The 17,233-nt window shown below is 45.8% G+C and overlaps 1 protein-coding gene across 2 annotated transcripts in view; it reads left to right on the top strand.

Moving 5' to 3' along the window:
• Positions 1–16,956, top strand: part of LOC126994522 (uncharacterized) — a 43,187-nt gene extending 26,231 nt beyond the window's left edge. The window contains exons 2-3 of one of the 2 annotated variants that reach the window (XM_050853838.1): positions 10,974–11,071; positions 15,668–16,956. In XM_050853838.1, the coding sequence (XP_050709795.1) occupies positions 15,973–16,941 (969 nt within the window). In that variant the 5' untranslated portion in view covers positions 10,974–11,071; positions 15,668–15,972 and the 3' untranslated portion in view covers positions 16,942–16,956. The remainder of the gene's footprint in view (positions 1–10,973; positions 11,072–15,667) is intronic. The other variant, XM_050853837.1, reaches the window with a different exon arrangement.
• The last annotated feature ends 277 nt before the right edge of the window (positions 16,957–17,233 follow it).

Genomic DNA, 17,233 nt, shown 5'->3' with positions numbered 1-17,233 from the left:
GAAGCAGCGACGGGCCACATTTTTGCCATGATATAAACCCCAAAAAATAAATGATGCATAAATTGATCATAAATGCGTTGATATATATTATGAAATGGTTTGCGTGAGTGATGATTTTTTCTCATTTTTCTCGCTTAGAGGGGCTTTTAAGAAACATGATCCCCGCAGCTACCAGGTTAAGTTGTGCCCGTGCTGCGCCGAGGTAAGAAATAAATACTGCGAGATAGAATTGATGTCGTCTTGATTAACTACCGCATGCCAATCCCTATACGACGAAGCGGCTGCGTCATCCATCAGGCCGGAGAGATGGAGAGAGAGAGACGGCGGGGGGGAAGGGTAGGGACGGAGGGAGCTAATAACTAAGGAGGCAAGACAGAGAGAAAGGCTTAGTTAGGGAAGGAAAGAGGAAGGAGGCCAAAGCGTGATGGGAGGAGAAATGGCGTGGAGGCCTATCACCGCCCTCACCACCGCCGCCACCACAACCCCACCGCCATCCTCTCGACTCTTCCCTCATTACCTATAAGATTTCACACAGTTTTCACATTCCATCCGTGGCGAGAAGGAGAGAGTGAGAGAAAGAGAGAAAGAAAGAGATAGAAATACAAAGATAGATAGATAGAAAGAAATAGAGAAATAAAGAGACAGATAGGATAGATGGAGTAAATTTCGAATGTATATGGATAGAAATACAAAGATAGATAGATAGAAAGAGATAGAGAAATAGAGAGACAGATAGGATAGATAGAGTAAATTTCGAATGTATATGGATAGAAATACAAAGATAGATAGATAGACAGAGATAGAGAGAGATAGACAGATAGGATAGATAAGAGTAAATTTCGAATGTATATGGATAAACAAAAGAATAAGCTGACGAATCATAATGTTGGCTAACCTAACGACCAGCTTATAATACACCAAAAGAACCATTCAGCTAATACAAACAAACTCCACGAAGATCCAATCACATAATCTTACGCTGATTAAACATAAGCCAATAGGTATTAAACATATATATAGTACATAAATCGCAGCGTAACTAGGAGGCTTCAATACAATAAATAACGATAAAAGTAACAGACTGTCTCTAAACCATCCACGGAATGACGATAAACGAAACAAGTGTGCAAAATATGTAAAGATAATTAGGATAACATTTCACTAATTCCAATGGGAGGCTGAACACGATAACAACAGCCATAATGGAGGCGATGGTGATCCCCCCACACTCCGCCCGCCGAACAACAGCCCGTCAGGTAGGTTCTATCATTGCTTCCTGGGCGCGTAATTAGAAAGCTTCCCACCATCACTCACACATGGGGGGGGGGGGGGGGGGTGGGACGGGGGGGGGGGCGTCTAATGGAGATTCCCAACACAGGTAGCGAGTTCCTATTACGATTACCTTTAATATTTTTTTTACTCTTTCTTTCTCCGTCTCTATCTATTTATCTATCTATCTATCTATCTGCCTATTTATCTTCGTGTCTTAATGGCAGTGGTCACAAGTGAAGCATATCAACTTTTTTATCCATCATTATCAAATGTTTCCCTGACAGTTGCCATCAATCATTTTCTTCTGAATAACAAATGGGTTGAGACAAGAACGTTCGGCGTGCTTCTTTTTTTCATTTTATTTCTCTTATTATGTATCTGCAAAGTTCATTAGTGAGAGCGTGAGAGTCTGTGGTAGGTTTGCAATGCTACATGAATGATTTTATTAACCGAGTGTCACCAGCAGAGATAACTGGAGGAAATTCATCTGAAGGAAGAGAAGACGGTCCACTAAAAGAATATAATAAGGAATGGATACAAATTTATGAGAAAGTGAGAAACTTCAAGAGAAAATATAAGAGGTAGCTATGGGCATATTGGAACTACAAACAGCAGATGCGTCAAATAACTGAAGAAAAGAAATTCCGTGAAAGAAGACCATTAAGGGATCCATCACGAAGATACAGATATAGACGAGCATTCCAATTAAGATTTTTTTTTTTTTTTTTTTTTTTTTTTACGTTGTTGCCTATTGCGCCGGTAGGCATCTTCCCGGTGGGGCCTGATGGTCGGCCCAAGGCCTCTTCCAGGTGGGGCCTGATGGTCGGCCCAGCCCGTTCTGGCGCAGGCGAGTGTTTATATTGGCGCCATCTTGCATTGGCTCATGCTGCCCCCCGGAACTCGTACTTAATTCGCTTGGACGGCTTCCTCTAGAGTCCGGGTTGATGGGTGGTCTTCAGGACAGCATGTGGGTAGTTTTAAGCCACTCGGCGGTGACCGAAAAATCCGAGTGGTAGCGTGAGGATTCGAACCCGCGTCGTCCATCACGCGGCGAATGTGGGTCCAGTACGCTATCACTTCGGCCACCGCCTACCCCAAAGATAAGATGGTCTGTTCCTATTGATGAAACTTTACTCGTCTCTCTTGGGGTCGAATGGAGGTTGAAATCTCTCCATTCGCATCATTCCTCCACTTCCATTGCCAGTGTCTAATGCAGCCTAAGCCAATCAAAGTCGTTACCGGTGCTGCAGTGAATGATAAGCACAGTGAGGCCTGGTCGAGAACTTAAGCATATATCTCTGGCGTATCATACCTCATCATTGTGTCTTTTTGCCGCGTTTCCTCCGACAGGCAGCCAGACGGTGAAGAAGACCTCGCAGAATGGCACCAAAAAAACGTGTTTATAATGAGAGAGAGAGAGAGAGAGAGAGAGAGAGAGAGAGAGAGAGAGAGAGAGAGAGAGAGAGAGAGAGAGAGAGAGAGAGAGAGAGAGAGAGAGAGAGAGAGAGAGAGAGAGAGAGAGAGAGAGAGAGAATCTTCATATCAGCATAATTCCGTCTCATTTCCTTGCGCTTTCCTTCACTTGTCTCCTTTATCAAATTAAATCAACAACATCTCCAGGTCATTCACCTCGCATCCCGCTGAGACAGAAACATATGATCATAAACTTGCCTATAATTTCCCTTTCTCTTCTACTCAAATTGTCTATGTCGGCCAAATGAAAACAACGCCTTCAATCATTTTAACCAGCGTCTTCAATCCATTTGCCTTTCATCCCTCTGAGACCTATACATATGATCATAAACTTGCCTATAATTTCCCTTTCTCTTCTACTCAAATTGTCTCTGTCAGCCAAATGAAAACAACGCCTTCAATCATTTTAACTACCTTCTCCAATCCACTCACCTTCCATCCTGCTCAGACCTATACACATTATCATAACCCTGCCTCTTTCTCCCCTTTCTCCACTTGTCTCTGTCGTCCAAATGAAAACAACGCCTTCAGTTATCTCCAACCAACGTATCCAGTCCACTCACCGTTCATCCCTCCGAGACCTGTACACACGATCATAACTCTGCCTGCTTATTCCCTTTCTCTTCGACTCCCTTTGTGTCTCTGGTTCATGTTAAGCATCCAATCATATCAACTAGCGTCCCCAACTCGCTGACCTTTCATTCATCTCAGACCTATACACATTATCATAGCCCTGCAGCCTCTTATTTCCCTTTCTCTTCGACTCTCAGGCTGGTATTACAAGACAGTTTCGCTTTTCACATCAGCTATTTCTAAATGTCTAAGAGGGGATCAGGTTCTAATGAGTTATTTTTAGGCTCAGGGTACAGAAAAAGGGTCAAACTACCACCAGGGTCATAAAACTACTGGAAATGCCCACAACTCCTATGAAAGCCTTGTCAAATATGTGTTCTTGGGCGGCGAAGTGTCTTATAATACGACCGTAAATGTCTCTCTTGTCCAGGGTAAACCAAATCATCCAATCATATCAACTAGCGTCTTCAATCCACTCATCTCATTCTTCTGTCCAATCACCTTTCACCCTTCCGAGACCTGTAAACACATTATCACTCCCTCTTTTCCCCTTTCTCTTCGCCTCTCATTATCTTTACGTCCAAATTAAACCTCCACCTCCAATCATCCCTTTCTCTCTCTTCCTCTTCTATACACACCGCCATCAAATCATTGCCCTTCCGTGCCCCCTCTCGCCACACCCTGACACACCACCAGCCCTCTCTCTCTCTATTTGGCGTCTTCCCCCAGTTACCCTCCCCATTCCCCTCCACTCACATACACTCCCTCAGTATATATAGCTCTATTATCTCATTGAATACCTCCTCCTCCTCCTCCTCACTCCCCACTCCCTCCATATTTAAGTCCTTACCCCAAAGCCACACCCTAACACGCTAGTCTTTCTCTCTCTCTTCCTCTCTCCCTCTTCTTTCTCTATCTCCTCCTTAAGTAATTTCCTCCCCTCCCCTCCCCCTCTCCCATAGTGAAAGTTACGAGAAATTCATTACCACCGCATTAGCAGCCATTAACTCTTGGAAACAGGATGATTGCGTGCCCGCGTCGATGATCTCTAATTACCCGAACGTTCACTGTAATCACTCGTCCGCCTATACCTGGTCAGACCCCTTCCCCACCCCACCCCGCCAACACCTGAGCTACGAGACCGCGCGAGTACGAGGCGATGACGGCGGAGGTAATAGAGAAAGAGGAGGATGTACAGATGAAGATGGAAGAGAAGAAGAAAAGGAGGAGGCGATGACAGCGGAGATAATAGAGAAAGAGAAGGATGTGTAGAAGATGGAAAAAGAGGAAAAAAAAAAAGGAGGAGGCGATGACGGCGAAGGTAGTAAAGAGAGAAAGAGAGAGAGAAGGATGCGTAGAAGAAGATAGAAGTGAAGAAAATAAGGAAGAGTAACAGTGGGAGATATCAAGGAGAGGAGAGGAGAGGAGAGGAGAGGAGGAGGAGGAGGTGGAGGAGGCACTGACAACAAAGGAAGTATAGAGGAAAAGGGGGAAGGTGAGGAGGAGAGAGAGAAAGATGTGTAGAAGAAGATGGAAGTAAACAAAAAATGGAGGAGTAATAGTACGAGAAATCAAGGAGAGGAAGAGGAAGCATCGACGTAGGAGGAAATGGAGAAAAGGGAGGAAGTGGAGGAAGTGGAGGAAGAAGAAGGGAGAAGGTGGAGAGGGTGCGGCTGACGGAGGAAGTAGAGGAAAAGAAGGAAGCAAAAGAGTAGAAGGAAAGGCGTAGGAGGAAGAGAGGAGGAGGAGGAGGAGGAGGGAAGCTTTGTAATTGAGGTGAAACGTGACGGGTCGATGTCTGTTGGAAGCTGCTGTGTCTGTGATTGCCTTATCTCCTACCGCCCCGAGACTCTGGGAGGAGGAGGAGAGAGGGAGGGAGGGAGGGAGGGAGAGGGAGGAAAAAAAGGAAGGGAAGCAAACAGGGGCGGGAGAGCTGTGAAAAGTACAGAGCAGTCGGGGACAAGCTACAGTTGTGTGTGGTGTGTGTGTGTGTGTGTGTGTGTGTGTGTGAGAGAGAGAGAGAGAGAGAGAGAGACAGAGAGAGACACACACACACACACACACACACACACACACACACACACACACACACACACACACACACACACACACACACACACACACACACACATAGTTAAGCAGCCCAAGACTTTCCTGTAACGCATCGCCGGTCGGTCTGTGTGTGTGTGTGTGTGTGTGTGTGTGTGTGTGTCTACCTGTCTTTCTATCTGTATTTATTGGTCTATCTATTCGCCTTATCTACCTATTATAGCTATCAACGTATTTATCTGTCTATGTATACACGACTGAGAGGAAGGAAGTCATAGATAGAAGCGTATTATAAACAAAAGAGGAGGAGGAGGAGGAGGAGGAGGAAGAGAGGTAGGAGCTGACGTCGTGAGGCTGATGGTGACCTTCTGACCCTGGCTACCACGACGTTCTTGTTGGTGTGGCGGCGAAATACCAACAAGATTATTGCCTACCTCCTCCTTCTTTTCCTCGTGGCTCTTTCTTTTTCTTACTTCGTGCTCCTCCTTCTTTTCCTTTTACTCCTTCTTTTCCTGCTACTGCTCGTCCTGTTCCCGGTACTCCTCCTCCTCCTCCTCCTCCTCCTTGTCCTCCTCCTTTTTCTGCTTCTGCTCTACCTGTTCCAGCTACTGATTCTCCTCTTCCTCCTCATCCTCCTTCTCCTCATCCTCTTTTTCCTGCTATTGCTCTTCTTTTTCTTATTCATTTTCATTCTTCTCTTCCTTCTCTGTATTTCTTTTTTTTTCACTTTTCCTCGAGTGGCCAAAAATATCGCCGTTGTGTCGACTTAAAATTCTATAGAAGCAATTATTTAGTAGGTTCCTGTTTCCATTCATTTATCTTCTTTCTGCTTCTCCTCCTCCTTAGAATTCTAAAGAAGCAATTATTTAGTAAGTTCCTGTTTCATTTTGTATTTTCTTCTTTCTGCTTTTACTCCTCCTCCTCCTCCTCCTCCTTCTCCTCCTCGCATTTTTTTCCCTAACTTTTCCTGCAATCCTGACCCTGGCAAGAATTCGTGTTATTGACTCCGACTATTTTTCCTTTTTTTTTCTCAGCTGTTCCGTTTGCATGTTCTTTACAATGTTCAATTTGCTATTCACGCGCCAACCCTTAGTCTTCCATTTCAGTGCCAGCTTTTTTTTTATGGTTTTTGCTGTTTCATCACCATCTTGTGAAGGTATTTCTACACTCACACATACTTTCCTTTCTTTTGTTATCTTTTCTTTTGGTAGTTATTCCTCGCATCAGTAAACAAACTTTTTCTCTCACGTCTTCCATACCACTACCAGCCATCTCTTTGTTTTGCCATAATTTCATCTCTTTTGTTATCTTTTCTTTTTGTAGATATTCCTCGCATCAGTAAACAAACATTCCCATTGCTTTCCTTTCCACCAATGTCTTTCTTACCATTAGCAGCCACCTCTTTGTTTTGCCATAATTTCGTCTCTTTTGTTATCTTTTCTTTTCGTAGATATTCCTCGCGTCAGTAAACAAACATTCCCATTGCTTTCCTTTCCATTCACTTCTTCCTTACCATTAGCAGCCACCTCTTTGTTTTCTCATAATCTTTCTCGCAAGGCAGAATATTTTCACTACTGTCTATTTTCATTTACTTCTTTCTTCCACTTTCTTTGTTTTAGTCATTCTACTCTCGTCGCTGAGCATTCTCTATTTTCTTTCTTTTCCATTCACTTGTTTCTTCTCCTTCAGTACTACGTCTTCGTTTCTGTCATTCTTTTAAAGCGTTACGGATCCCTCGCCACTTCATTCACCTTTTCCGTCCCCTTTAATACCTTCATGTTTGTTTGTTTTTCGTTCTTCTCGCGTCGCGGAGCATACCCTCTCATTTTCCGTTTCATTCTCTTCGTCCTTTCCTCTGCGGTTCTACGATGTATAGGAAGGCCTTGGGATGGCTCACGTCTCCCCTGTAGCTCGAGTCTTCCTTCCCTCCCTCCGTCCTTTCCAGTAATCCCTCCTGGCAATCGCACAACCCGGCTCACCTTTCCCTTGTAAGGTCAGCCTCTCAAGGAGCTGCCGAATTGCCGCCTTCTATTGTTCGGAGTTCAGGCAGAAGGGGGAGTGTGAAGTTACGGTAAGGGTTCAGCGTAGGGGCCAAGGCAGGATGACGGGGGCGGCGAGGATCCCATGGGCTGCTAACGGTGAGCCTCGTTAATTAGGGTGATTAGGAATTGGGAAGCGGAGGCGGTTTGGAAAGGACTGTGACCCCTGCATGTTGTATGGCCAAGGATCCTTCTGTTAACTCTCACTTCGGAGGCAGATATAGGCAAAAACATAGACTATGCAAAAACTATCTCACAACATCCTAGCAGGGATCCATCAGCTTTACGTTCATTAGCAGAAGAGAAGGAGAGTAGATTAGCAACGGTCATCCGATATCCTGGAAATATTATGTGATCCTGAATTTTAGCTCAACGGATGGCAAATATAGGGCGTGCATTGCTTTCCTGCGTTTGGGGGAGGGATGGGAAGCCGATATTTTGTCAGTGTGAGTGCTTGAAGTGCTGCTGGAAGGATTAAGGGAATAGCACAATGTATCACGTGTGTGTGTGTGTGTGTGTGTGTGTGTGTGTGTGTGTGTGTGTGTGTGTGTGTGTGTGTGAATGAGCAGCAACGAGGAAATTATTGGTTATAAATCTGAAAACGCGATATCAAAACATCTCCCTTCCACACACACACACACAAACACACACACACACACACACACACCGCCCCCACACCCCCCACATGCCCCCAAGCCCCACCACACACACCCGGGTAATACACAAGCTCTTCGTATCTCACCGTTTCACTGAGGCGTTGCAGCCCAAACAGGAGGAAGGTGCCTTGGGGGACGCCGCACGTTGTTGGGAAGCGCTCTCACAACGCTTCTGAATATCACACTTCGGTTAATCGGCTCGTCTCCTCACCCTCACTCTGCGGGAAGTCGCTTATTAAACCACTGGAACGGGGGAGGAGGAGGAAGAGGAGTAGGAGGAGGAGGAGGAAGAAGAAAAGAAAAGTAGGCGTAAGAGAAGAAGGAGAAAGAAGAAGACGAGGAAAAGGAAGAGGATGAAGATGTAATGGTGGTGGTGGAAGAGGATGATAGGAAAGAGAAGGAGGAATAAGAGATGAAGAAGGAAGAGGAAAGGAGGAAAAGAGATAAAAAGGAAGAAATAGAAGCGGATGTGGAAGAGGAAAAGGAGATGGAATTGGACGTGAATGGGGGAAGAAGAAGAACGAGGAAGAGGAGGAGAAGGAGGAGGAGAGGGCGGCAGAACGTCTGTTAGAATGTGTCCTGAGCGATAAAACGGAGCTGTGTTAATTAATCCTGTGATCGCGCCGTGTTCCGTGTTGCGTGTCCAAGCTGGTTTGGTTGTGTCGAGGGAAGTACCGGCTTCCTCCTTCTCCTCCTCCTCCTCCTCCTCTACCTCCTCCTCCTCCTCCTCCTCCTCTACCTCCTCCTCCTCCTCCTCCTCTTTTTCTCCTGCTCCTTCTCTATGTCATCTCTTTTCTTCTCTCTCAACTTCCTTTGCTGGCCGCTATTTTTTTTTTTTTTATTGGCTTCCTATACGTAGCAAGCAAGCATCCTCTTTTATTGCTTTCTATGTCATTCCACACCACCTTTTCCTACTCTTCCTCCCCTTTTCCCTTTTTCTCCTCCTCCTCCTCCTCCTCCTCCTCCTCCTCCTCAATTGAAAATATTAATATTAAAAGAAATCAAGCATCAAATTTGAAGCCCGCTCTCCATCATATTCTATAAATCTTTAACAGCTGGAAAAGTTCCGTCGGATTGGAAACTAGCAAATGTCACACCAATTTTCAAAAAAAGGGACAAGTCTCACCCAGGAAACTATCGACCAATTTGCCCGACATCGATTGTTTGTAAGTTAGTGGAGACTATCATTCGCGACAATATGGTGAAATTCTTCGAAGAAAATAATATAATAAATAATTCGCAACATGGTTTCCGTAGTAAACGTTCGTGTTTAACTAACTTACTTGATTTTTTTAATTATATTTTTGAGGTGTTCGATGAAAACAGATCAGTAGATATCATATATCTGGATTTTCAAAAGGCATTTGATAAGGTCCCCCACAAGCGGTTGCCCAGTAAACTATTGGCGCACGGTATCTCAGGTAACATTCACAATTGGCTTGTGGACTGGCTCTCTGAGCGGAAACAGAGAGTAGTTCTAAACGGTGTTTCATCTAACTGGCTCGATGTCACAAGCGCCGTACCTCAAGGATCAGTGCTTGGTCCCATGCTCTTCTTAATTTATGTTAATGATATCGATGATGGGCTCACTTGTAAAATATCAAAATGTGCTGATGACACAAAAATCGCTAGTAAGGTAACTACGACACTCCACGAAGAAGCTTTACAATCAGATCTAGATCTACTTGCACGTTGGGCCAATCAATGGCAAATGAAATTTAACGTTGACAAATGTAAAGTGTTACACATTGGAAACAATAACAATCGCGTTCAGTACGTTATGAATGGCCAACAACTTTCTGCAGTAAGTAAAGAAAAGGATCTTGGAATCACTATATCAAGCGATTTAAAGCCCGGTCAGCATTGTTCAGAGATAGTTAAAACCGCAAACAAACTGGTTAGCTTCATCGGACGAGTCTTTAATAATAAATCGAAAAAAAGTAGTATTAAAACTGTATAATTCGCTGGTTCGACCCCATACAGAGTACTGTGTACAGTTTTGGTCTCCCTATTACAGAAAAGACGTAGAAAAGTTAGAACAGGTTCAACGGAGAATAACAAAAATTATTCATAGATTGAGAAATTTATCTTATGAACAAAGTCTATAAGAAGGAAATTTATTCACCCTATCAAAACGAAGAATGCGAGACAATCTAATAGAAGTATTTAAAATGTTAAAGGATTCAGTGATATTAATGCGGAAGATTACTTTACAATTGATCGATCAAATAGAACAAGAAGAAATAACAATATCAAGATAAGTGGTAAAAGATTATCGTCGCACCAAGCCAAACACTTCTTCTTCAATCGAGTCGTTAATGTATGGAGTTCTCTACCCTGTGATGTCGTTGATAGTACAACATTTACAGCCTTCAAGAATAGATTAGACAAGTATTTTGAATCCAACCAGTAACTAAGAAATTACTCATTGTCGTAATAACGTTAAGTTCTTTCGAATACTGGTGTCCTTGTCCGTTTTTATCGCCCGGTTAGTGGTAGCAGTAATGGTAGTTCTTTCCTTTTTCCTACATAATTTCCATGCAGTTTTTCCATGCTGCATGGTTCTTTTTCCTTTCCTGCCAACTTTGGCTGGAGGGATGGGGGGTGGGGAGGAGCCTTCGCCTTTGCTGTCCGTCATTCCACCTTTGATTAGATAGTTAGTGTAGCTTGTCACAAACAACCTCGTAAGGACCATCAGGTCTGCTGTTGTTTGTTCTTCTTTTGTGTTCCTTTGTGTTCCTCCTCCTCCCCCTCCTCCTCTTCCCCCTACCCCTCCTCTTTCTCCTCCTCCTGCTCCTTAAATTAAAACTGACTTTTCGATGTATCAAGCAACCTCATTTTCCTTTACTTTTTGCGTCACTGAAACTTGACCAACATGAGGTAAATTTAATTATCTCCACTTTCCCTCCAGGTGGTGGCGGCGTGAGGTCAAGTTATGATTCACACACACGTTATATTCGCGGTATCGGGGCCAGAAAGTAGAAGACTCGATTTCTGTTGAGGGACATGGTCAGTTTCCTTATTCCATTTATTAGTTTATTTTATTCTTTATACACTAGAACACTACAAGGTGAGTATATAACTATGCTGAGACGTTCGTTAAGCTAAATGAAGACACAAACTCACAAAAATAAACTATCTTTCTCTCTTGCACGTAATTACCTTTTGTACAGAACTTAGCTTACAAGAATTTCAACCATTTTTTTTCAGGTATAGGATGAAAGATTCTGACTTCCAAAATACACATACACAAAATAAACTGTATCTTTCTCTCTTGTATGTGATTCCCTTTTGTACAGAACTTATATTAAACTACAAGACTTCAAACCTATTTTTTTTACAAGCTTCAAAGTAATACGAAAGTTTCTGAGTCTCAAAACACGTTGCTGTCATCTGCCAAGCCAAGAGTATCAATGCGGATGTTAAAAGATGATAGTGATGATGATGGTGGCGGTGGTGATAATGATGATAATGAATGGTGATGAAGGAGGAGAAGGAGGAGGAGATGAAGGAGTATTAGAGATGCTAATGGTGGTGGAGGTGGTGATAGAAGATGAGATAGAGAAGGAGGAACAGTTGGAGGAGTTGTGGTGGTGACAGGAGAAGAGGAGGGGTGGTGATGGTGGTGGTAGTGGTGGTGGTGGTGGTGGTGATGGTGGTGGTGGTGGTAGTGGTGGTGGTGGTGGTGGGTGGTGTGTTTTTCTCTGAGGACCCTTTGAACAAATATTAGACTTTCTCTGTCGGGTTAAACGGGAAGTGAAGTGGGTAGGGGGACAAGGAAGGGGAGGAGGAGGAGGAGGAGGAGGAGGAGGAGGAGGTAGGGGTGAAGGGGATGACGGGAAGAAAAAGAAGAGGCGGGTGGACTGTCAATTCTTCTCTCCAGACCCTCAAGACCCGGTGACACACATCCTGATCCTACGCCTATGATCATTGTGGCGTTTATACTCGCTCTCTGAACCTATAGGACTTATTACTCTCTCTCTCTCTCTCTCTCTCTCTCTCTCTCTCTCTCTCTCTCTCTCTCTCTCTCTCTCTCTCTCTCTCTCTCTCTCTCTCTCTCTCTCTCTCTCTCTCTCTCTCTCTCCATTTATCTCATTCATCTTAATTAAACATCGTATAATGCTCAGACATCTCATTACCCGAAGACTTCATCACACACTTCCACACTAACGACGCAGCGTGAATGAAGGAAGCCGCTGCACGCCGTCAGAATGGGAATGTCATGCAATTATTACATTCATGAAACATTATGACCTCTACCTGTCCGGCGTGGGTATTCGAGTGGCCGGGATAGCACGGTCATAGTCATACCATCCGCATAACTCCGTCTAGAAAGGGACCGACGAGTGGACCAGCTGGAGTTATTATTTTGTTAATCTGTGGTATAGAAATTTTGCCTGTGTGTGTGTGTGTGTGTGTGTGTGTGTGTTGTGTGTGTGTGTGTGTGTGTGTGTGTGTGTTATGTGCGCTTTGCTGTGGTGCGCGATGGTGGAAGATGGGATCACTGTCTCTTTTGGACTTCAGAAGTCTATATTATTTTTTTCGCGAAGAAATAATGGAAATAGTTTGGGTTAAGAATCGCCGTCTGCATTACCTGGTCAGGAACGATCTTCACTTGACTTTCTATGACTTAGGTTATTTCAAGACAAGAAGGAAATATCAGGACACACATGAAAGCAAATTTGACAATACCTGGCACCAAATTTCTTTGCCAATTATAAATTATTCTTGGCACCTGGTTTCTTTGTGAGAGCTGCACGTTACAGTATGCATATTATCCTTAGCCTGCTTCGTTTACAGCAACAACAACAACAACAACAACAACAACAGCAACTCTGGAACAATCTTCCTTCATCTGTATTTCCTCTTGACTATGACTTGAACTCTTTCAAGAGGAGGGTATCAGGACACCTCTCCTCCCGAATTTGACCTTGCTTTTGGCCACCTCTTCTGATTCTTTTATGGGAGCAGCGATTAGCGGGCTTTTTTTTATTATTGTTTTCTTTTTTTGTGTGCCCTTGAGCTGCCTCCTTTGTTGTAAAAAAAAAAAATAAATAAATAAAAAAATAAAAAACGACACTAACCCGCCTCCTCCTCCTCAACGCCGCGTGTACCTAACGACACTCAGACTTCTCTTGACCCGAAGCGACACAGTGAAAGCCGCACGAGGTGGACGGATGGTAGCAGCAGCACCACTCTTTACGAAGCCGAGCCGAAGCGTGGGCGAGGGCGAGGGCCGAAACCGGGTCCAGAGTCTGATAAGAAGTCTGTTTGCTCGCCACTCCTCGCCGGTTTCCTCAGACACTAATTAGCCAGTTTTCGTCTAGTCTTTTATTATGCAGCTCTCACATTCTTGTTTCTTGTTTCTCTCGTCTAGCTTGTTTCTCGTCTCGTCTCGTCTCGTCTCGTCTCGTCTCGTCTCTCTCTCTCTCTCTCTCTCTCTCTCTCTCTCTCTCTCTCTCTCTCTCTCTCTCTCTCTCTCTCTCTCTCTCTCTCTCTCTCTCTCTCTCTCTCTCTCTCTCTCTCTCTCTCTCTCTTATCCATTGTCTCCTGGTTTAAACTTAACCCGTTTACATTTAGTTTACTTTATTTTTTCTGGTATACTTTTTCTTCACATTTTATATATCCTTTTTCAGTAAATGTACGTTCCCACAGCATCAGAACTCAATACTACTACAACTACTACTACTACTACTACTACTACTACCACTGATAATGATAATAATAATAATGATGATGTCGTTGGTGATAATAATAATAATAATAATAATAATAATAATAATAATAATAATAATAATAATAATAATAATAATAATAATAATAATAATAATAATAATAATAATAATAATAATAATAATAATAATAATAATAAAAACGTAAAGAATTTCAATACAGATAAAGGAAAGAAACGCCTAAACAAAGGGTTATGGTTGCAAATCTGGTACACGGAACGAAAGAGAAGAAAAATAAAACGTTAATTTCTGACTCAGGGACATGAAGGGCAATGTCACGACGATCGACTGACCAGTTATAGCGAAAACAACCAATTTCTCTATTAGTGAAGCCTTACGTAGTGTTAACTTTCCTCGGATTCACGTCGCAGCCCTTGGCCTGTCTTCCTGCGCTGCAAAATAAAGACAAGAAGTAATGGCTCGGCGGGGTTGCTTTAGGGAACAGGTTCCCATGTGGCATATTATTAGCCAACACGCCACTCGTACGATTTTACAGTCGCATGCGGACGCCCGCCTTAAAGCTTAACACAATTCCTCCTTTCTCCTGCGTGTGCTCCCTCCTGCTGCGTCCAGGAAGGGAGGGTGGCCAGCAGTGATGGTGCTACGGGAAGTAACAACCACGACCCGAAAGGTGAGACGCCCTGGGTTCAGCCACGCGGGAAGGGATCAGGATCCTGCACACGGAACGAATGGGGTATCAGGAAACAGATCAGAGTGAGTGAGACAGATAACTGTAGCCTCGACGGTGAGGGAAATGTGTTTTGTTAGATTTAAACATACATTTGGTAGTGGAGCATCTCTTTGCGGGCAGGTCCATGTGCTCCTCTCCACCCGTGACTATGAGCGCGTCCGGTGTCGCACCTGAAGCTGTGGTAATACATCGGTGACGCGAAAGTGACACAAAGGATGGGCGTTGTTAGGCTTTATGTCATGATGATCGGACATCCTTTTGCTGGCGTGTCTACATTCTCCTTGCCACCCATCAGTTCCGCCGTCGTCCCAATGAACGTTATGGCGTATATCAGTAACGTGAGCGACCTTAGGCAACTCGGCGACAGACGAGGCACGCTTCTTGGAGGGGCGTATGGGTGGGCGGGGGGGAGAGGGGCGGGAAGTGGGTACGACCGCAGCCAGTCACACTCTCTCCTGTGTCAACATTGGACGGGAAGTGGAGCGCGCGGCGGGGGTTTGCACGCCTCTTCCTGCCTCTTCACGCCTTCACGCACCGTCACGCCAGGCCATGCACACCGCCTGATGCAATGCCGCGGCTATGGAATACTGCAGCGGTGGGGCAGAACGCGGAAGGCTGGCGGAGTGACTGACTGACTGACTGCACGGAATAACTGAGTGCAAGACCCTTGTTTAGCGAGCCTCGTGGGTTTTCCGTGAGTTACTTCCTTGTGACGCGATACACGCATATCTCGTCGCTCTACTGTCACTGTTATTATGTGTATACGCTGCTACTGCCATCCTCTCTCCTCTCCGCCTTCTCCCTTTCCGGACATCCTTCCTATTTCTCTCTCTCTCTCTCTCTCTCTCTCTCTCTCTCTCTCTCTCTCTCTCTCTCTCTCTCTCTCTCTCTCTCTCTCTCTCTCTCTCTCTCTCTCTCTCTCTCTCTCTCTGAGAGAGTGTGTGTGTGTGTGTGTGTGTGTGAGTGTGTGTGTGTGTGTGTGTGTGAGAGAGAGAGAGAGAGAGATTATATTCAATACGTGCCTTGCTATGGACGCCATGACGCGTTACAAATGGCATCAAGATTTATGGGCACGCCAAACACAGGTGACTGTCTTGAAGGCTCGAAGATAAACATGTCATATAAAAAGACTCGTAGTATTTGCTGTGTACATGAAGCTCACGTGCTGCCTTTTTGTTCCAGGACGGAGTGTGTCTGCGGCGCCTTTGTAAATGAACAGGACGAGGGAGCACGCCAGCAGCCACCCCCGTGAAGGAAGACGTCTTCTCAGCGCCCACCCGGAGGCTCTTTGGTCTGTGATGTGGACGGCGAGAGTTCCTGGCTGAGACAGCGTCGCGTGGAAGTAGCCATGCCTTCCCCAAGACCACAGTAATCACGGGTAAATATGGAAGATCGAAAAAAATGGTGGTCTCGTTGAGAGGGGTGGACCCGACCATACGGCAGGGCGGGGCCACAGCTGACCCGCGTTGACCCTCCTCACCCTCAACATGCGGTCCCTCACCTACAGTTGGATAGGGCTGTCGGCGGCAGCGCCCCTCATCTTCCTAATATGCGCCTGGGTGCTGGGGGTCTTCCACTCGTACCGTCGACAGTGGCGCTCCGTTGATCTCTTCCTTCTGGCGGTGTTTGTACAGGAGCTGCTGATGGCAGTTCAGGTGTTTGCCTTCGCGCTCCTCAGCCTCATGAGACCAGAGTCCGCCGCCGCCTGTGGGGCCTTCGTCTGGAGCCTAAGTGCCACGCGGACTCTTCAAGCGGCCACGGTGGCGTCGCTGCTGGTTGATCGCGCCCTCACCAGTCAATGGCCCTACAAGTACCGGTTCAGCGTGCGGCGCCACCAGATACGGTACCACCTGGCGGTGCTGGCGACCATCGCCGCCTTGGTGGGCGTGGCGGCCATCCTCGCCCGCCCGGCCGATGCCCCCGACACCTTCGAACACTGCAGCTTCATGCCACACGCCCTCCACATCCGCCTGTCCCTGTTTGTGCTAAGCGTGTACGGACTACTCGTGGTGGCCGGGAGTGTGAGCATGGGCGTGGTGCAGGCGGGGCGCGGCTGCACCGAGTCATCGCCGCACTCTGACATGGCGCCCATCACTGCCACCAACTCCTCGACCAGTTCAAGTGGCGGGAGGCAAAACTCAGCCCTGCACGCCGCGGCCTCCTCCGCCTCCACAACCTCGTCCACTGCGTCGTCGGGGCGGTTGGGAGGGGCGCACGGAGCTATGCAGACAGCTTCCTCAACCTCGGACCTGGTGCCCCCTCCACCGCCCCACAGGCCGCCGCCCGCACTGCCCAACAGGTTGCAGAAGGGAGTGGGCGTCAACAGGACTGGAGTCGCCGCCCGCACGCCCGCCTCAGACTTTCGCTGGGGCACGACCCTGGCCGTGGCGGCGCTTTGCTTTCTTGTCAACCACCTTCCCTACATGGTGAGTACCAGACACAGGTTGTTTTCTTGATTTTTTTCTCTCTCTGAATCCTAAACACCCTGAGGTCACGTAGTTCTTGAGTCATAGACGTCACTCGGTCCGCTCACTGGACTTGTGATACTCTGAGTACAAGATGTTGTTGAGTTCACGTGGTCTTTCTTTATCATGTGTTTTGAATCCGAAACGTTTCAGGCTTCATACGGAATAATATTTGGAGAGTGCCGCTGATCTTCAGCCTTGATATCTCAAGGTCCATGAAGTGTTTTCTTAATATATCCTATTTAGAACCCTGAGCACAGGTTTCATGGCGGCATGTGAGATG

Source organism: Eriocheir sinensis, unplaced genomic scaffold (genome assembly GCF_024679095.1).
Source record: "Eriocheir sinensis breed Jianghai 21 unplaced genomic scaffold, ASM2467909v1 Scaffold816, whole genome shotgun sequence".
NCBI classification, from domain to species: Eukaryota; Metazoa; Arthropoda; class Malacostraca; order Decapoda; family Varunidae; genus Eriocheir; species Eriocheir sinensis.
The sequence above is the reverse complement of the archived record's forward strand: the minus strand, read 5'-3'. Positions and strand labels throughout refer to the sequence as shown.